This window comes from Mustela erminea, chromosome 11 (assembly GCF_009829155.1).
Source record: "Mustela erminea isolate mMusErm1 chromosome 11, mMusErm1.Pri, whole genome shotgun sequence".
Lineage (NCBI taxonomy): Eukaryota > Metazoa > Chordata > Mammalia > Carnivora > Mustelidae > Mustela > Mustela erminea.
In genome coordinates, this window is record NC_045624.1 from 84,331,852 (window position 1) to 84,353,445 (window position 21,594).

The following is a 21,594-nucleotide window of genomic DNA, read 5'->3' on the forward strand; positions in this document are numbered from 1 at the left end:
AGATGTTCAACTGACGGAGCCACCCAGGCACCCCATCATAACCATATTTTTAAAACAAAAATTGAAATATGGTCTGACCAAAAAAAAAAAAAAAAATGAGTCCAAGAGAGTACCTTAGTACTCTAATACTAGAAATTGAGATTATCCTAGCATATCTAAGACATGCAACCCTTCTAGTTATAATAAAACACACTGACCATTTGCCATGGGGAAGATCAATTTTATCTCAGAGAAAATCCTTAGAGGAAATAACAGTTGAGTCAGGTCCTAATGGGCCTTCAACAGAAAGATATGAGAAAAGACTAGAATTCCAGATAGCCCCAGGAGTATCACAGAACAGGTCAGAAACATGTAAGACATGACCCTTTTCCCCACATGCCTTTTTCATCATATAGAAAAGATAAACCCCAGGACTCTGAAGATACTCCTGAGGTCGGAAAAGAAGCCAGGAAATAAGATGGGGGTAAAGTTAGCAGGAGCCTCAGTACTACCCCATACCCACAACCCTGTTTCAATCAAAGCAGCTCTGCATTTACATATCATTTATTGCCCTTCTGAGATAAAGTTTAATTTGTAAATGACTTTCCACTACTTAGTCCTTAATGAAAGGTTGGGGGGAAATATATATATATACATATATATATACACACACACATATATATAGACATATATATAGTTATATATATGTATATACATATATATAGACATATATATAGTTATATATATAACTATATATATATATATAACTTAGGGTGTGTGTTTAGTCCTTGTGTTGTTTTCTGTAACTAATCCATGTGGCCCTTTTGGTGACCCTGGGATGATGATTTGTGTTCTTGTTACCTGCCCTGCAAAATTGTGTGGGTCCTACCTAGGACAAAGAGCAACAGCTCTCTGACATGTCACACAGGTTTGGGGGTCTGTTTTCAAGAGAGTGGCCCAAGGAGGAGAGGAAGCAAGCACCACCTAGACCTGAAAGCAGATTGATAGAGTTGCGTGATCCAGATTAAGGTTCAAACTCTTCTGCACAGAAAAGGAAGCAAGTCAACTAGGAGTTGATACAGTGACTTTGAACAGTAGATGTTGGATACCCTAAAAGGAGCTCTGAGGGGAAGCCGGCAAAGTGCAATATGGTAGCCTCCCAGTCTGGGCCCTACAGGAATGTATTGAATAGGCAGCCTCCTTTGAGCTAGATATGTTGCATGCCCAAGCTCCTTGAGCTTCTGAAGGTTAATTAGAGAGGCCTCTCGAGGAAAAAATGGTTCCGATGTGTCGTGTGGGAGATGACACCGAATGTCCTCACCCATTGTAAGGAGAGTATAGGAATCAGTGAATTGCAGAATTTTTAAGTGGTTGGTTGTTTGTAGCCCCACTCATTTGTGCTGGCCTTTTTAAACTGGCCACACTGTTTTCATTGGCACATCAACATGTCTTGGCATGAAATGAATATATCCAGCATTTCCATGTAGCTCCCAGGGATCCACTAAAGCTTATATTTAGAAAAGGAAAACTAGAGAATAGAAATACACTGGAAATGACTGAGAGAACACAGCAGAAACAAGGGGGCAAAGAGGCATGTCACAACTATGTCTGTTAACCAAGATACCGTTTCTTGATACAACGAGGCCACTTATGGAATAGAAGTTTAGGGAAGCTCATATTTGACAGCTTTATACAGTCATAATAATAGATGGCATCAGTGTTCTTCTAGTAGAGGGCAAAAGCCCTGCCTTTTTAGTGGTGTATTATTGCTTTTAAAACTTTGTTGAGAGTATCGAAATTTGAAAAGAGACCAAATGGTTCTTAAAATTTCCCTAGGTAATTCTGCTACGTACTCCTGGGGAAAACCTACTTTTGAATGGTCTGGAATAGGCAGTTGGGCATTAAATGGTCTACCATAATAAAATATACTATATGAGGCAAGAAAAATAGTTTATCCTTTATAACTCTGTCATTCCCTAAATATGTCACCAAGAAAATAACAGGATGGTTAAAATAATTCCACTTTTACTTATATGATTAATTTAATTCTTTGGGAAAAACACTTCTCATTTTCTAAAGACCTCTTAAACAGCTAATGGATTAACTTCTAATAAAACCTTTGTCTGCAAATTACAATTAAAATATTTGAGTTAGCAATGGGCACTTCCTGATACTTTGCAAGTGAAGTGAAGAGATAAAGTGTAGGTATTTTTCTTACGCCTGCAATTCAGATGATTGTTCACTATATGGAGCCTAGAGATTTGAGAAATTATTTGTATTTGAAAATGAGAATAAATGTGAGACTGTAAAAACATGAGACTATAAAAGACCTACAAGATTTATGTATAGGGCGACAGGACTCAAGCTGATAGGAATGCTGGCACTGGGCTGGCCATTATTGACCAAAGGACACTGTGGGAAGCCCAGGAAAAGACCGATTGGTATGGAGACCCAACGTGTGGTTGAGGCAGCCTCACAAGTCAGTGTTGGGGAACAGATTCCCCATAACTGGTGCCGGGACAAGTGGCTATCCATACAGATAAAAATGAATCTCTACTTCACACCACACACAGAAATCAGTTCCAGGTGGATTAAAACTGAGTGTGAAAAACAAACTACTAAAACCTTTAGAAGAATATGTAATAATAAACACCTTTATGCACATTATAGTCAGGAACCCCCTTTTTTCAAAAAACTTGGCCGTTAAGGAACTTAAAGGAGAAATGAAAATGAGGTCACTTTTCAATTATCCAGAGTAAGAATGATGAGCAAAACTAACAGATAATCTCCATGCTTTATTCAACTCCCTGTTTTTATTCTGCTCTTCCTCTCCATGAGATATGATGGTGTAAGGGCTCAACCTGACTTACGGAATCAACCATAGCGAGGGCAGCGATGTCCTTGGGTGGCCTGCTGGGAGCTGCTGTTTCACAGAACTAGTCCTTCTGATTTGTCCTTTCTTATACTCTCCCAATGCAGAGTAGAAGTAAAAGTTTCTCTTTGGGAGAAAACAGAGTTTGGGAAGCATTAATCTTCCCTCCTCCCTTCCTCATCCCCCATGGGGGAAAGAGATACTAGACTTTGCCCTGTTCCCCTCCCACAAGATTGAGAATATTTGACCTCCTCGCCTTCTATCTCAAAGGAGGCTGATGATTGTTTCTTATCTAGAGGGGGCTGAGCTGGTGAATCCACAAGAGACCTTGATGAGCAGGGGAAGGGAGAGAAAGAGGAAAGAGAGAAAGCAAGAAGAGGAGTTCTAGGGCAGTCTGGATTCCCACCATTTCCCCATGGGTTGAGTCAGCACTATAGAAGGTGCTTTAGGGCTTAAAACACCTTTCTGGTGGGATATTTTCTGGCCAAAGGGACCCCTGCTGAAAGAGGCTGTAGGTTATATTACCCATTGTGCCAAATAGCAAAAGAAGAGGCCAACCTCACCAGTGTGTCCCAACATAGAAATGCCACATCAGGTCTTCCAAAGAAGTGACCCAAGGCATCCTTAGGAGAGAGGCAGCGTTTGGATGTCCACTGAGTTTAATTTCCCTGAGGTTAGAAATTTTATCTTCATTCCCATAATACTCCAGCACCTAAGACAGTCCCTGGCACAAAATGAACATGTGATTGAGAACCGCCACCTAGAACAGCAACAAAAAGAGGAAGGCAGGCTATCCACCAGTAACTCTTCACTAACCTCTTCACTACCTGGCCATCAGAGCTTCTCTAACAGATGGTGAGGAGAAAGAAGGAGGTGTTGGGAGAGAGAGAACAAGACTCTTTCCCCATGTAAGTGGTTCAAGCCTTCAGCCCAGTCTGTGGTGGGAAGGGGAGCTTTTAATTGGAAGTAAGATTGCAGTGCTAACTGCACTAGGCTTTTTTAATAGCTGCAAGTGTTGAAAGATAATGGAATTGGAGTACTACCCAGAGGGTAAGCAGTGGAGGGAGGTCAACAGAGCACAGCTGGTAGCAGTTATTGGGAAAATAAATCAATCATGCATTTATACCTCTGTGCCTAGAAACACTTCAGTCAAACAAGTGACAGTAGCCATGTGGTATCCTTAGAAAACAAAGGTGATTAGAAACCAAAGATTCTCCAGCAGGATAAGCCTGTGGAATTGTTTTTCCTAGAAATGTTGATGAATTTGAAACTTTCCACTCACTCATTTATACTCAGTCTTTTTGGTGACACGTGGCCCATATTTGTAAAATGACAAGACAGCATCACACCAAAAACAATACAAGATTATACAGAGACCATATAGAAGGGGTCAGCCTTTAAAAGTAGTAAACCCAGGCAGATTTGAGGGACCACACTAGAGATAGCCAAAGATGACCTGGAAGTGTAAGAAACTGAAGGGAAGAGATGATGAGGGCCATCATCCAAGGCAAGGACCAAGGACAGAAAACACACTGAAGGAAGTGGAAGGATCAGGGAAGCATGATTAAGTGGATCCAAGTCATTCTTGGTGTCTCTCCACACCAAGTGTTAAAAGTACCTGCTAGCCCAAATTAAGGGGTACAGTCAGTGGTGTGGAACAGCTCAAAGTAACTAACCATGCGAAGACTAACCTGGTCTCTTGGTGCCCATGGCACCCACTCTGCATCATTCATAAGTTAATTGGCTGGCTGCCAGTAAATTAGAGATCTATAGCTATAGAGAGAGATATAGATATCTAACTCAGATATAGATATCTATATATATCTATATCTATGAGTTAGAATTCTGCTTCCCAAACTTAATTCGAATTTTGCTTTGTTGTCTCTAGAGTATGTTTGCTCATTATTTTTATTTTTTGAGAATTAAATGAGCTAATGCTTCTAACTTACCTGGAAAATATTTGGCTTACAACTATGCTCAGTAAGTGCTAATTACTGTGAGGGGGTCAACTTTTTCATCCAGGTGGTGCATGACCGCATCATAAGCTCCTGGGTAATTGAGAGGTTAGTAAAGGGAGAGAAATCTAAATGTTTGCCTATAGTCAACCAAGTGTGAATGTTCACACAGAGAACTGAAGATGATTTGAGTCTAGTTAGGATACCTGGTAGAGCAATGTCACCTTAGCTATCTTTGTCGAAATCATTAATTATGAAACTCACTAAATTGAGGCAAGGGGTTCTCCCGTCTCTGAACATGGAGGGTATCTCATATGCCAGAGCTGTGACTCAAGTCACATATCATGACCTCACATCAAACTGCATGTCTTATCTCCGTCCAACATTCCATGCATTTCCCTGGACGCAGGAGTCGTTTCTCAAGTCATTTGGGAAAGGAGTGGAGGGAACAAAAATGACTGTGAATCAAGATTTAAGTGGGAAAGTCTCCTTTTAAAAGTGGCTGATTTGCCATGGGATGTACGTGGAACTCTGAGACTAGCCACAGTTACATTAATCAGACAGTTATTAACCTAAACTGCCAAGTGGGGAGAGTTCAAAAAGTGCATTTTGAAGCTATGATAAACCAGAGGCTTTTTATTCTAGTGATTTAAGAAAGCTTTACATTTTTATTTCCAATTAACCTATCAATAGTGATGTCACTTAAATACTCCTAAGGAATATTATCTCCTCATTATTGCCAGAAAACATGCTGCCCAATTTCATAGCTCAGCTGTTCTCATGCATGGATGGACAATCTGAATTAACTTGAACAGAAACAAGAGTTTTAGACACTCGGCTACATTCCTACTTGTAAAATTTAAGTAATTAAAATGTGACTTTAAATAGTAAAAGAAAATAAAGTAGATAATGTTTATTTTGTGCATCAAAATGATAGTGATACAATGCTTCTCTAACTTTCTATGTACTCAGTGTTAGTATATCAATAGAAAAATTATTGTAATCCTCACATTCCGTTCCAGTACAATTGAAGATTGTGGCAATGAGTAAAGACCCTCTGGAGAGTTGTCTTAAAATTAAGCTATTAAGAAAGAGTGTTTTTTGTTTTGTGAACAAACAAAGATAGCCCACTGGAAGATGGGAATTTTTTCTGCCCTGTAGACATACTCCTTGTGCATTTAAAAATCAGACACGAGAACACCCGTTATTCTGCTGATCTGAAACTTTGACACTATAGAAACTACATGTAGTCAAGGAGAGAGTTGTTGAAATGATCAGGGAAGTTCAGACCCACAAAGCCCACCTTTCATCAGACCTTCCTTCTCATTCTGCTCATGCTTGCATGAACCTGGACCTCAAAGCTATTTGTGACATGTGATTATGTGTGTATTCTTAAACAATTTACCAAAGGTTAATGATAAATCACAGATATCTTACACATCTTCATGTAGAAGGAACTTTTAATTCTGAACTAAGTAAAAACCTACTCTTGTATCTTTCTCCATGGCTCAACAATCCGAAAGCAATCTCAGAAAGAATGAGGATTCTGGGTTTGGGCATTAAGGGTCCTGTGTCTTGTCATCTCCTCCTGTGTGCTACGTGGCCTTTCACAAATCTCTTTTCCTCCCCGAAGTGCCGTCTTCATCTTAAAGTAAGATAATAGGAACCAGAGATCAAAGATTAGTAATACGGGCTCCTTGCCCTCAATGCCCCAAGTGTGCTTTGGTGGGTGTATTATCAAGAACTGCTTCTTTTCTTTACTTTACCCCCCAATCAATCAATCAACCCACCATTTTCTCTGTTGTTCTCTCTCTCTCTCTCTCTCTCACACACACACACTCACACTCACACAGTATTTTGCTAGCTGCCTCTATAAAGTATATTCTAGAAATGTAAAATGTGATTTTTGCCCTCAAACTGTATACTGGAAAGGGAAATTTTAGTACTATATGAATGTATTTTCCAGCACTTCTCACAGGACTCAGGAAATACAAAAAATAATGTCTGTTGTCACCCATTTATGCCAACAAAGGTATGGTTACACCAAAAAGAAAAGAGATGCCTCTACCTTGTGACTGGGTCTTCTTCTTCTTCTAAGCTTATTTCTTATTGCAAGTTAGAAGATGGTATTGTTTTTACTTTCAGACATTTCTTCACCTTCATTTTGTAAGAAAGACTTCTGTGAAGTCCTTCTCATGGAATTCAAGGTCAGCCTCGGCCAAAATGAAGTAGCTAACATTATTCATCCATTTAAGACATGTTTATGAAACTACCCTGTGCCAAGCACCTTAGCCAACAGCAGAAAAACAATAGTGAGCAAGGCACAGATGTTTGCAAAGCAGTCTGTCCTCAGAGCACTCTCTCCCTCAAACCCCACACTCTCTCAACTCCCTCTGAAGACTCATTCTCTACCATTCATTATTTTCTATTTTATGCAGTAACAATTTTTGTCCCCACTACCAGTAAGTTTTTATTATCTATTATTTTTAAGGCAATGTGCTACCTATTACTAGAAGGCACAAAGATAAAATCCCTCTTTCCAGGAGTTTATAATTCAGTAAGTACAGAAGTGAGAAATGGTAGTGGGGCAAATAAACACACAATAACTAGAATGAAAGGCAGGGTTGCAGTAAGTAGTATAAGAGAGGTTATAGCTAAAGTGCAGAAGAGCCCAAGAGAAAGGAGGAGAGCTTCCTCCTGGAGCGACCAGAGACAGCTTCTTGGAGGATTTGAGAGGAAACTTCAAGAATGGGCATGATTGCAAAATGAGATGGGAGGGGGCAGGAGAATGGTAAGAATGACGAGCAGGGGTAAGGGCAAGAGCAAAAATGTCCACATGAGAGAACTCAATGAAGAAGGGAGGAATGAGAAGCCAGCCAGATGAAGCACAGGAAAACGGTAGGGGATAAGCTAGAAGGATGAGGTGACAGGGTCCTGTGTGATCTTCACACTGGGTCAAGGAGCTTGGATTCTGCTCAAGAAGAAGGGGGTGAGGTGGGGAGGTGTCCGAAGGGGAGAGAGACCAACACAGACATGAGCTTTAAAAGATGCTTGTGGCAACTATATGGACCAAAGGAAGAAGGAGAGGAGAGAAATGAGGAATGGAAAAACACGGAAGAGAAAGAGGAAGTGACCAGCTGCTGCTGGGATCAGAATGGAAGTCAGTTTTGAAAAGCACATTCAACTCCATAACCTTTGTCTTTCTATAATGCTATCTTAAGAGACTATTTCTATAAAAATGAAATCTTTAAACTGGGGCATCTGTTAAGCATCTGACTCGATTTCAGCTCAGGTCATCATCTCAGGGTTGTGAGACTGAGCCCTACTTCGGGCTCTGTGCTCAGTGAGGAGTCTGCTTGAGATTGTTTCTCTCTGTCTCCCTCTGCCACCCCCCCCCCCCAGTTCATGCTCTCTGTCTCTCTCTAAAATAAATAAATCCTTTAAAAAATATATTAAAAGAGGTTTCCAAAACTAGCTTCTCCAATATGGGCATGGTTGCCACCACCCAATTTTTATGTCTTGTTCTTAAATTATTTCTTAAAGCATTTGTCTTAGTCTCTTCTGGGTACTATACCAAAAATACCACAGACTGGGTAACTTATTAACAGCAGAAATCTAGTGCTAGTCATTGTGGAAGCTGGAAGTCCTCACATGTTGGAAGGGGTGAGGGAGCTCTCTGGGTTCTCTTTTATGAGGGTCCTAATCCCATTCATGAGGGCTCTGTCCTCATGATCTAATCACATCCCACAGGCCCCCACCTTCTAATACCATCACCTTGGGGGTTAGGATCTCAACATATGAATTTTGAGGGGATATAAACAATCAGACCATAGCAGCCTTCATATGTCATATTCATTCATTGTTTTTAAATCTGTTCTTTTGTTCTGCCTCCTCCTGGATCCATTGTCTTTCCTTCTTTCCCTATTCTGTGTCCTGGGGAACTGATCCTAGCCTTCATCACACAAACTCTCTTGCTCTCCGGTTTCCTGTTGGATTTTGCTGCTGAGAAGTATAGCAGATCAGAGGGCCTGTAGAGAGAGAATAGAAAGTGTAATGGTTTTTTAACAAATAACAACAAATTTAGTGGCTTGAAACACCACCAGTCTTATGGTTCTTTGAGGTCAGAATTCTAAAGTGGTTTCAGTGGGTTAAAATCAAGTTATCTTACCAGCAAGGCTGGTTCCTTCTGTGGGCTCTAGGGGAGAAGCCATTTCCTTGCCTCTCCCAGCTACTGAAGCCACCTACACTCCTTGGCTTATAGCCCCTTCCTCCATCTCTAGTACCAGCAGCGGGATACCTTTTCTCATCTCTCACCTCTGCTTCTGCCCTTCCATCTTCTCTTTCTCAGATTTTGACCTTTGTGATTACACTGGGGCCACCCAGACAACGTGGGATGATGATCTTTCCATCTCAAGGTTCTTAACTTCCCATCACAAGGTCACATTTGCAAAGCCCCTTTGCCATGTAAGGTAACATATTCACAGATTCCAGAGACTAGATCTTTTGAGGGGGACATTATTCTGTCTGCCACAGAGAGATATTTGTTCCCCCTGTTGCTCCCGGCCTCCACATGCTGAACCTGGCAGCACCCACCCCTCTAGAATGACAGCTCTCATCAGACCCTTGAAATTTGCCTTCCTCTCCCAGGTTCTTGCAGCCAGAGATGGTAACAGTCCCCACCTGCAAGCCTCAAGAGCCCTCTGATTCCTGAACCCTGCCCACACCACTGAAATAGTCCCATCATTAAATTATATGCAAAATCCCAGCTGACTGAACCACCATCTTTTCACATTCTGACACCATGAAAGTGTCAGGTCTGGAATTGGCACCTACACAGAAAGTGGACGTAGATGCAATATTCAAGTGGGTTGGCGTCAGGAAAACCATTGTCACCCTTTGCCAACATCACACTCATCAAACAAAGCATAATGCTTGCATCTGATTAGGAATAATAATCCCTCATTTTCTCTTGATTACATCCAGGAAAGAGAAATGACAGCTGACACCAGGTCCACAATAGAAAGTTTCCTCTTTGATTTCCTTTTGGTCGTTTTCCAATCAAATTGGGAAACTGACTTCATGACCTAACACAAGTGATTTCTGGGCAAATGGGTGAGACACTAGCTGAACTGCCAATGAGGGCCTTCTCTTCCTGCTCAGGTGGATCATTTCAAGATGCTTCCCTAGCTGCTTCTTCTTGCCCGAGCCGTAAACAGACATATGAAAGTGAAAAGTGTCGTGCTTATTTTTTCCCTCAAAGAAGATATTTTGCTTTAACCAGCTTGTCTTGAAAATCTTCGTTTGCGTTCATGTCTGTCACCACAATGGAAGTTATCCCTCTGTCTTAGCTTAGGGTTTGGATGAGCTGTCCAGCATTCAATGAGATTCTTTTTCTAAGAACTATCTATCTAAAATCATAGAATAAAAATAGAAAAACAACATCAACATCCTATAGGAATTCCTAAAATGCAGAACTTACCAAACCAACAGAAGATTTCTTTTTTTAGTTTTTCACTTCTAAGGGATGTTTTAAGAAAAACATTTACCTCATTTCCACCATGAAATATCCCCAGTAGTTCAATTGCTTCTCTCCTAGTTTCATTATAAACAGTTTACAACTGCGTTCATTTTTTTCTCCACTCTGCCATGTGATGACAATGATAGTAGTAATTATGAGAATTAATAATACAGCATTATATTTGTGTAGTTTGGAGTTTACAAAGCACTTACATATAGTTTATATTAATTGATCATTCCACCTGGTTGACATAGATCATGAAACCAAACTTGAACTTTTTATAGATTGCCTCTAAATTTGGTTTACACAATAAGGAGGAAAGAGTCAAGAAACAACTTCTGAAAAATGTTTTCTTTCAATCATACATCCATCTATTGAACAAATATGTATGGGAATATCCCATGTGGCTAAGCCTCTGCCCTTAGAGAGTTTACAACATAGTGGTAGATGAAGCTCTTTCTTTTAAAGAAACTCTGAGCAAAGGCACCCAGCCCAGACTGGTGGGATCATGGAAGGCTTCCTGGCTGTGGTCATACCTGAGGCAGGTCTGAAGGGATGAGTAGAATTCAGCTATTTGCAGAGTGGAGGGCAGATTCTAGACAAAGGGCACAAGAAGAGAACTACTCTAGACAGGTAGGAAGAGATCATCAGGGAGCCTGAGGACGTGAAGAATGGCACATCAGCTCCCATGAGAAGCCCTAGAAGAGCAAGGAGATTTAGGAAGACATAGTCTAATAAAATTATCTGTTTAAGATTAGTATTGCTAAATATCTGACAAGGGAAAAAAAGAAAGGTTTGCTGGGAAAGTTGCCAAACTGTACTTTAGACTTGACCCCCACAAACTTGGCACTGCATCATCCTTCAATTTTACATCTATTTTCATGTTCTAATAAGAGGATTTTAAAGTAATAATGAGAAAATAGGGGCTTCTGAATGGAGTGCTCCCCTTGAATCTCCACCAGAGTGGGCCCCCTGTTTGGAATGACCCGCCTAAGCATCACCCCAGCTAGCAGGCAGTATGCCCAAGCCAAAGACTGAGCTTTGGGACGCCTGGGTGGCTCAGTGGGTTAAAGCCTCTGCCTTCAGCTCAGGTCATGATCCCAGGGTCCTGGGATTGAGTCCCGCATCGGGCTTTCTCCTCAGCAGGGAGCCTGCTTCCCTTCCTTCCTCTCTCTCTCTGCCTACTTGTGATCTCTGTCTGTCAAATAAATAAATAAAATCTTTAAAAAAACAAACAAACAAAAAAAAAGACTGAGCTTTGTTTGAGCTGTGACTAAGTCTCTTCTGAAGGGGGATATGAAATAGGGTACATCACCCGCCTCAAGAGATAACCCCTCAGAATTCTGCAGCAGCCCCTAACTTCTTGTTCCCCACTTGTTCCCCTCACCATCTTGGCCTTTCTCAGCAGATGTGTGCTTAGGCAGGATGTTGATGAGGGACCCTTCTATAAATCCAGAAGGGCTGTTTCACACTTGTGTTTGGGTGAAGTCTCTTGAGAGAAGTTGGAATGTTTTAAGTGATTACTTTCTAGAACGTAGTCTAAAGAGAGTTTCAGACAGTTCTCCGTGTATATATTAATTGAGGCAAATAAAAGTTGCAGAGTTTTGGTGCTCTCAGACACGTGCTTCTGTTTCCAACTGGGTTGGGAACTTTCCCTCTGGAAAAGCTGCTGACTTGCTGGGCTCCTGCGCCTTGTTGAAGCAGTAGTGCGCAACGTTTGGAACAAGAGCCAGGTCGTAAAGAGAGGCTTGGATCTCATCTATCTTAGGCACCAGCCTCGTGGAAGACATGGGAAGTTAGCCAAAACAGTATAACCACCTAGAAAACATTTTTACTGTAAGAGTTATTAAATAATATCTAACAAAAGTTAATTGTGAAAGCAGCCATTACCTATTCAAGTTGAAAATCAGCCTGTCCCTTTGCTTCAGCAGGACCATCAAGGCCCAGGGGTCCTGTTGTCAGAGCACCTGGTGATGGTGCCCGTGGCGGGCAGCGGCCCACAGTCTGATTCAAATTTTTTTTTTCCTGGCACTTTATGATTTCTTTCATACTCAGCCTCCATTCTGCTTTCTTTCAATCCTTTAGCATTTGTTTCCCATTGCTTTACCTGTCTCTACCAATTTTTGTAGGTCACCATTACTGAAATCTCACTGGCCTCCTCTAAGTACTATTGAAATTGCTGTGGTGTAGTTAGAAGGGCTTGAGGCAGCATTTCAAGAAAGCATTAAGATCTGCAGAGATGCTCAAAAGCTGAACTCACTGTATCGTGAGAAGACAGACAGCCACTCTAACTGAAAAGCAAACTTCAACCACGTAGTCAACTGTGATTAACCACAGGCCTACTTGTCAGCAACTGTGTAGATGACAGTAGGTATGACCCCTGCCCACGAGGAGTCTGGAGTCGGCAAGAGAAGCCAGCCTGTAAGTGAAAAATTTGGTGGTGCTACCCTGTGATCTCAGATCATTAGCCATAAAAATGGTCCAAAGCTAAATCCTCCATGAAATGAGGAAGAGAGATATCCATTGTTTGTTTGTATAAAATTCGGAAAGAACTCAAACCCTCACATTATAACCTAGGATTTTAGTCATGTATAATCACGCAGGATAGATGCTTGTGGGAGGGCAGTCAAGTTAGTACCCCACGAAGCATGTTCGTGAGATGTCGGAGCAAGACTTGAGCGGGAACGACTGTGACTTACGGTTAAAGGAAATCCAAGATTAATTGAGTTCTTATAAATATTTCATTGAGCCAAGCCAAATACTTTCTCTACAACTTCGCTACAAAAATGCACACAGGTCGGAGTTTACATTTCTCTCCCTACGACTTGATCTATTAACCACTTAAGAAATATTGAAACTTTTACCTTTCTCTGTCTTGGTTTTCCAATAAGAAGAGAAAATGTTTTACCTGCAGACCCCCTGGCAAGTTCTAGGATTTGGTAACAGCTTAGTTAAAGAAAAATCCGCCATGATGTATTGAACGGAAATGTGGGAGTAGAAATGCAGAAGTTACTAGGCTGTGCCAACAGAGGGCAGTCTTGTCTTGTCTTTTTCCTTTTTTTTCTATTGAAGTACAGTTGACACACAATATTACATTAGCCTCTGGTGTACAACATAGTGACTCAACAAATCTGTGCGTTATGCTGTGCTCATAAGTGTAGCTGCTTGTGTCACCATACACACTATTACAATACCGTAGACTTCCCGAAGCTGTACTTTTCATCCCTGTGACTTACTTATTCCATAACGGGAAGCCTGTACATCCCTCCCCCCTTCACCCATTTTGCCAGTCACCCCGCTGCCATCCCCTCAGCCAACCATCAGTTTGTGAGAGAGCTGTCTTATCTCATTCCTTGCCCCAAGATATTGCTGTAGGGCTGTTAGTTACTCCAAGGCAACCACAGATATAAGTATTTCATCTTTGGTTAGTTTCCTAAATTTGACATCTCCTTGACACACCCAAATTAGCACACATGTGTTCGTGAACTTTGGGTCTCCCTCTCTCCCCACCTCCCTTTTTCTCTCTCCCTGTACCCCTCTCTCTCTCTCAATTCTAACAAGAACTTGATATTTTAAAAATTCTCTAAGAACAGGTCAATGGTTGGTTGGTGGGTTTGGGGTTTTCTGGGGGGTTTTTTGGGGGGTTTTTTTGTTTGTTTGTTTTTGTTTTTTCTTAAGTAGGCTTCACACCCAGCATGGAGCCCAAAGGAGGGCTTGAACTCACAATCCTGAGATCAAGACCTGAGCTGATGTCAAGAGTCGGACGTTTAATTGATTGAGCCACCCAGGTGCCCCAATAAATGGAAGAGTTGTGTAAAGTTCCATTTGAGTAACAGAGCTTTGTTGAAGATAGTTCTCGTCTTTCTTCTTCATCCCTGAAAGGACTGCAAATTTCCCAATGGTTTTATCAAATTAATTCCCCCAGTTGGTTCACACGTAAGGGAGGAAAGTGATGCTTTTCAACTGGCCACATCCTGACAGCTGCAGTGAAGTCAGACGACATAGGAAGGTAATCAGGGAACCTCTTCTGCCCTGACAGACTCCTTATATATCCATGTAATAAGGATGAAAGCAAAAGGAATCAAATACAGAATTTATTTAGGGAGTCCCATTTAAGATGACTGTGTATACCACTACGAGTGAGGTAAAAATAAAAATTAAGTCTTTTGTACAATTTCCATCATTTCACAAAAAAAGGAACAGGGGTCTTGAGTCTGGGCTCCCACTGAGTTTATTATCAATGATACTAGGTGCAAATGAGTTGGCCCACTTTTATAATCTGCTCAGCATACTTTGTAAGATTCAGAGTCTGTGACAGGGACAGCATTTCCGTCTTATTACCTGACTGGCATCCAACCACACCAATTTTTCTTTTTTTCTGAATTTGATAAGATCTAGGACTATACCCAAACTTCCACTGCTTTCAATGAGGCAGGAAATCAGCAGACTCCATCCTCCCATGTCCTGTCATGGGGAGGGGACTTTGGAAGGGACTGGAAGTCTTAGACAAAGGCTAAGGATCCTTTCTCCAACCAGCATCAAAGATGTTCTCTTCTCCCTCTGAGGAGACACTATATCAAAAGGTAAAAGTATGGAAATCTGCCACGCCAAGAGGTCAGGCCATGCTCCTGGGTGCTCAGTAAAAATAACAGCCCTGACCCTTCCCAGAGCCCCAGCCCTGAAACTCCCGCATAGGAGATATCAGTGGGGCCCCCATAGAGCCCTTGAACCCCTCTGTCTCTCAACCAGTCCTGCAGTCTTCCAATCCGCCACCTCTCTCTCCCATGCTAATGTCTCTTCCCTCAGTTCTCATGAACTCTTAGTAGGAGAAAGGAAACGTAAGAAATGCACAAGAGAATGAAAAACATCAAATTTCCAAGTCTTACTATACTCAAGTATGTGACCAGAATGCAGACGACATGTGACCACTTCTGTAACACCATGAGATTTCTTTGCCCTCCACATGACTCTATTACAGTGTCAGTCTCAAGATAGAAGTTTCCTCAGGCAATGGTGACTAGCAAGGGTTGATTTGGGGGTCAAGAGTGTTTATAACCCCTTTTCCCATGATTCTCAAGATAAGCCATGTATAAATGTTTCATTTATTCACAAATACGTACCATGTGTACCATATAAGATATATCATTAAAAAGAACTCCCCCTCCCAAGTCCCATGGGCTACCTGGGTGGCTCTGTTAGTTGAGTATCCAGCTCGTGGTTTCAGATCAGGTCAGCATCTCAAGGTCCTGGGATCGAGCCCCACGTCAGGCTCTGCACTCAACATGGAATCTGTTTGAAGATCTCTCCCTCTGCCTCTGCTCCTCCCCTCTGCTCAAATAAATAAGGAAATAAGATATTTTTAAAAAATAAAAAAAAAATAGGGGCACCTGGGTGACTCGGTTATTTAAGGGGTCTGTCTTCAACTCAGGTTATGATCTCAGGGTCTTGGGATCGAGCCCTGCATCGGGCTTCTTGCTCAGCAGGGAACCTGCTTCTCCCTCTGTCTCCCTAACTGTTCATTCTTTCTCTCAAGTGAATAATTTTTTTAAAAAAATTAAAAATTAAAAAATTAAAATAAATAAAGCTTGAACTCCTGAATAGCAGAATAAACTACCTGACAGTTCCCCAAATATACCATGCTCTCAAGTCTCAGGGTCTTTGCACACACTGCTTTCTCTACCTAGAATGCTTTTCTTCCTCCTTCACCCAGGGAATTCTTACTGAGAACTTCAAAACTCAGTTGAGATGTCACCACTTCCAGAAAGCTCTCCCTAACTACTAGTTCACCCATTCTGAGTTAGATGACCCTCTATGTATTCCCTTAGCACTTTGTTAATGTCTCAGTCATAGCAAAGATATATTGAAAAATAATCTTATTACCCACTTTATCTCCAGTTAGACTGAGAAACTATAGATAGATAGATACCCACTTTATCTCCAGTTAGACTGAGAAACTATAGATAGATAAAAACTATACCATTTGTTTCTGTCTTTATCTTATCTCCCTAGTAGACTCTCTAGCACATGATAAGTGCCCAGAAATCATTTGATGAGTGAAGAAGCTACAAGTCTAGGAGGAAAGACAGAAAAGTATAACTGTAGCAAAGTGTGATAAATACTGGAGTAAGATGCAGTGACGAATGAATACAGAATTTAGAAACGTCTGCTTGAGAAGAAGACAGGGTCTAGGAAGAAGAAGAAGATGCCTAGGCTGGCCTTGAGGAAGACCAGGAGATCACCAGGCTTAGAGGGAGGAGAAGACAAAGAGAGCAGTAGCATGTGGAAAATGCTGGAGGCTTCAATAGGCATGAAGCATTTGGGGAGAGGTCTCTTAGAAGAATGACTCTAGTGGGGCACCTGGGTGGCTCAGTTGGTTAAGCAGCTGCCTTTGACTCAGGTCATGCATGATTCCAGGGTCCTGGGATCCAGGCCTGCATCAGGCTTCTTGCTCAGCAGAGAGACTGCTTCTCTCTCTCCCTCTCCCTGCCACTCTGCCTGCTTGTGCTCTCTCTATCAAATAAATAAAATATTAAAAAAGAAGAAGAAGAAGAAGAAGACGAATGACTCTAGTGACAGAAGAAGATATTGATGGGAGGGTGACAGGAGAATATTAGAAAACCAGGTAAAGGTGTGATTTGCGCTAGTTAGCAATGGGATACAAATGAAGGCAAAAACGGATGTTGAGACATTCAGGGCATGACCCTCAGGTTTCTGGCTTGAGTGAGTGGTGGTATCATAAACCAGAATGAGGCGTTAAGAGGAAAAATGACTTTGGGAGAAATATGGTAATCCCAGTCTACTGGTGTTGAGTTGAATGTGTCCATTGGACCTCCAGGTGAAGACATGTAGTAATCAAGTAGATATGCGAGTATGAAGCTCAGAGGAGGGTCTAACTAAACATGAAGAGTCTATTCTAACTTCATTGGACCTTTTGTTTCACTTCTGCAACTTACTGTAGAAGTAAATACTGTGCCATGACGTTTCAGGCATGGTTGGGAACTGCTGGGAAAGCAGTAATTGGTCCCCTCTCTGTCACTGGCTTGGGTGAAGTGGCCTCCAGTAAGGTGATGGACTTCAGGCTGTGCCCATTGCCTTATGGAAAGGAGACCATTAAAGAGACCTGAAGAAAAATGTGGCAAACATTGCTCTAAAACAAATCATTTAGTCCTGTCGTTCATGATTCTTCTGTGAAATTTGGAAGTTATACCAGTGAGGCCAACTTCTTCCACTGCCCAAAAACCATACTTTCAAAGACCACTGTACACAAAGAGGAGGGGAAGTCTTTGCTTTCATTACACTGAAGTCCTTATCCCTAGCAAACTCTTTATAAAAGGAGACAGGGACACCTGGGTGGCTCAGTCGGTTGAACATCCAGCTCTGAGTTTCAGCTCAGGTCCTGATCTCATGGGTCAGGAATCGAGCTCCATGTCAGACTCTGTGTTCAGAGTGGAGTCTGCTAGGGATTCTCTCCCTCCTCTCCCTCTGCCCCCTCCCTTGCTCATTCTCTCTCTCTCTCTCTCTCTCTCTCTTAAATAAATAAATCTTTAAAAAAGAAGGGAGGGAGAGAAAGGAAAGGAAGGAAGGAGGGAGGAAGGGGAGGAAAGAAAGAAGGAAGATAGATGTTGCTCCCTAGCTATAACAAACGTGTTTGTTCTTTCCCCCCATTTTGGGGGTAGGGAGTGGTCTTATTTTAGTGCCATCCCGCAGTTGTGATGGCCACTTTTTGTTCCTGTTCTTGCCCTGTCTCCATCGTGATAATGCACTGCGCTAGAGAGTTTATTTGCAATTCTGTCTGTGTTACAGAGTTTAAGTTGAGATCTGCTTTAAGGGACCCAACTAAAATAGCATTTTTGCAAAGCAACTCATTGTGTTTTTCCTGGCTAATTTATCTTAAGTGACTTGCACTGAAATGAAACATATTTTAATTCAAAAGTTCCTGACAGTAATGGTACTGTGGGAGTTACATGATGTGTTCGTGGTTGAACCTCTTTTATTCCAGATATCTATTCACGAAGGCTAAATGGGAATTGCTTATGGAGCCCAGGCATTTCTAACAATTCAAGAGGGATTGGTATTTAACCAAACAGTTCTGGCAATCAGGTGTGAGCATGGTAAAGATTTAGCAAGGGCATTAGTCGTGTGTGGAGAATGGAGGATCTCAATTTTAATTCAAAGGACTGTGATAGAAAACTCATCATCAAACTTGAATATCAACCAGCCATGTTTACAAAGAAGGCAAAATCACAATAGCACCCAGGGAAATTTAAATGATGCATGATAAAAATTCTCAGAGAAGCCCCAAAACCAATCATCCCATCCAGCATGCTGAATGAAATGCTGCACTAAGCCCAGCGCTGGTACTGTGTTCAATGAAAAGGCCTTAAAATATTTACTTCTTGTTTCAAAGTGAAGGTACCAGGTTTATTGGGAATTGTGGTATCAAACACAGTCCCTAATTTAAAAAAAAAAAAAATGCCAAAAGTTTAAGTAAAGCTTCTGCCACACTGACTAAAAATAAGTAACATACCACCCCAACGTGTGGTCCGAGGTTTTCACTCATGTCAAGGTAAATCAAGTTTGTTGGTCAGATTCAGGATGCAGCGAAGAATTAGCCACTTCAAAGAAGCAACAGGGTACAACCAAAGTGTTCAGATGCCCTCTGGAGTCTGGTCCTCTAAAGGATGCTTTTCTGATCTGTTGGAAATGCAGTTTGAGTGGATACATCTTTGGCTGAGTTAATGTTTCCTTAATTAACAGGTAGGAGATCAAATCATCGAAATCAACGGGGAGAGCACAAGGGACATGACACACTCCAGAGCGATAGAACTTATCAAGTCGGGAGGAAGAAGGGTCCGTCTCCTGCTGAAACGTGGGACAGGGCAGGTCCCGGAGTATGGTACGTTTCACGTTTTGATTCACCTTTTTTCTCTTTCTTCTGTGTACTATAAATGGCTCTGCTTATTTGTACAAGTATATCAGTCCTCCAAGTCTACCTAAATATATTTAGCTTTCAAGAGATGTATATAGACACAGGTATATATGCATATGTACTTTGAAGCACAAGATTGATATGTGTGTGAGCTCTTTCTTTTACTCCCTTGGTTAAGTGATGTTTAAAATAGCAAATAGAGAACCTTCCAGGGCATCTCTGAGTGTGCAGGGAGAGCCAGCCACCACTTATACATTAGAACTTTTGCAGTTTGACGAAAAGTCTTCTGTTCATTTGAGTCCACAGTAATTTCTCAGTTGTTTCCTAAAATCGCTCATGTGTCACACTGTCCCATAGGCTGTGCGACCGGGGCCAGGGGACAAGCAAGAGCAAATCTTCTGGTGGGAAAATGAGAATGTAAACTTCAGTTCACGCAGTGGTTGCATTTTCTTGGTACTTTGGGACTGTCCAAGAATTCATTCTTAACACTGTGCATCTCTGTGCTCTTCCAGAAGGCATGGAAGTGCATTAGCTCTGCCTTCAGGAGTCTCTATGGTGTTACTTCTCAGCAGTCCATTGAAGGCACCACTGACAGGTTGACTAAGAAACTGTTGGGTGGTCATTAGGTGAGAGGCATCAGCCCCTTAGCTGGGCTGTAGTTAATGTCAAGGAGTGTCAGAAAGACAGACAGACATCAGTGAAGAACAGTGCTGAGAACACCTGTCCAAATTAGGGCAGTGGGACCTAAATAAATAATAAGCTCAAATTGTTGATCTAGATGCTAGCTTTCATCCCTACCCCCCCCCCCACCACACACACACACACACACACACACACTTTCTCTCTCTCTCTAAATAACACTTTTCCCTCTCTAATTATGCTTACCTTAATCATGGGAAACTTGCCTAACTACCAAATAATTGAACACTTCCTTAGTTAATGGTGCAGGATAGTCTTGAGTTCAGTTGAAATATATGAATTCAAATGCCCTCAAAAACTTTGTTTTCGGGATCTTGGAAAACCCCAAAAGCACTGGCAAGTACTCAACTAAGGAAAGCACTGAGAAGTTTTTGTAGGCTTGGCTCTATGCCCCAGGAAAGACTTCATCCCAGGTTCCCATCCTTAATATCTGGATCTAATAATATATGTTTAAATATTAATATTAGCAATAAGGACAGGCCTGATCCTGTTAAGTGGCACTGGTGCTAATCCCTTTGTAAAGAATCCTACTCTTGGAATAGAGTGACTTTTTGCACCCCAGAGAACTAAGCAATCCAGTAATATGAAACCGACCTATGACAGTTTGTCACTTCTAGAAAATACCTTATTTTAGGGGCACCTGAGTGGCTCAGTCCTTGGGCATCTGCCTTCAGCTCAGGTCATGATCTCAGGGTCCTGGAATCGAGCCCTGTGTTGGGCTACCTGCTCAGTGGGGGCCCTGCTTCTCCCTCTTCCTCTGCCCCTGCTTGTGTTCCCTCTCTCGCTGTCTTTCTCTCTCTCTCTCTGTCAAATAAATAAATGATATCCTTAAAAAAAAAAAAAAAAGGATGGGTAAAGCTCTTTTAAAAAATACCTTATTTTAAAGGTATCCTTCATTCCACAGCAAGACCTGTTATCTGAGCCACGGAATGTCCGTTCAGTATTACTCTTAGGTCCTAACAAGTTAATCTTTGAAAAGTTAATCTGAACCACATGGCTACCCAGACCTGTCTGTTCTGTTCTAGAATCCCTGTTGGGTACATCTTTTCAGCAGCTCGTCTACAGTAAGCAGTTAGAACATTATTGTTGACCAACTGGCAGCATCACTCAAACTGTGATGCCCACATATGAGGCTGCCTTAAAGCATCTTAAAAGAAAAACTAAAAACGTGTTTTGGGGACAAGACGAAAATTCAACATCATGTCAGCATGATCCCTTTAATTCTTAACATCACCTGAGAATACCTGGTTAAGATTGAATTTAACAAACAGAGAGTTTGTTAAACATCTGAACACAGTTTTGAGGGCCCAGTCATCAATACAGTTAACTCCTGTCATTTTGCAGAATTTCTTCTAAATCTATTCTTCTAAAATGTAACATTAAATCATGATTGCTAATGGTTAGAGTTTGTCGGCTACTGTTGAAGTTAGACTGACACAGATTTTGACTGTAAATTAATTTTAAAGATTATGTCACAGAATATCCAATTTAATAGAACAGAGCCATCTCCTTTAGGGAAGTAAAAGAATAATCACGAACTAAGTAAACATTACCATCTAAGCTGAAAGATGCCTGGTTTTGCATGAGCAACCAAGAAGGTTAGGGATCAGACCAGCATCTCTGGGGATAATGCCATCAAGTG

General features: G+C 41.5%; 1 protein-coding gene across 8 annotated transcripts in view; it reads left to right on the plus strand.

The window, feature by feature from the left end:
* MAGI2 (membrane associated guanylate kinase, WW and PDZ domain containing 2) overlaps positions 1–21,594 on the plus strand; it is a 1,338,391-nt gene that overhangs the window by 1,244,790 nt on the left and 72,007 nt on the right. For all 8 annotated transcript variants that reach the window (XM_032304940.1, XM_032304942.1, XM_032304941.1 and 5 more), the window contains one exon: positions 19,082–19,220. In XM_032304940.1, coding sequence (XP_032160831.1) covers positions 19,082–19,220 — 139 coding nt within the window. The remainder of the gene's footprint in view (positions 1–19,081; positions 19,221–21,594) is intronic.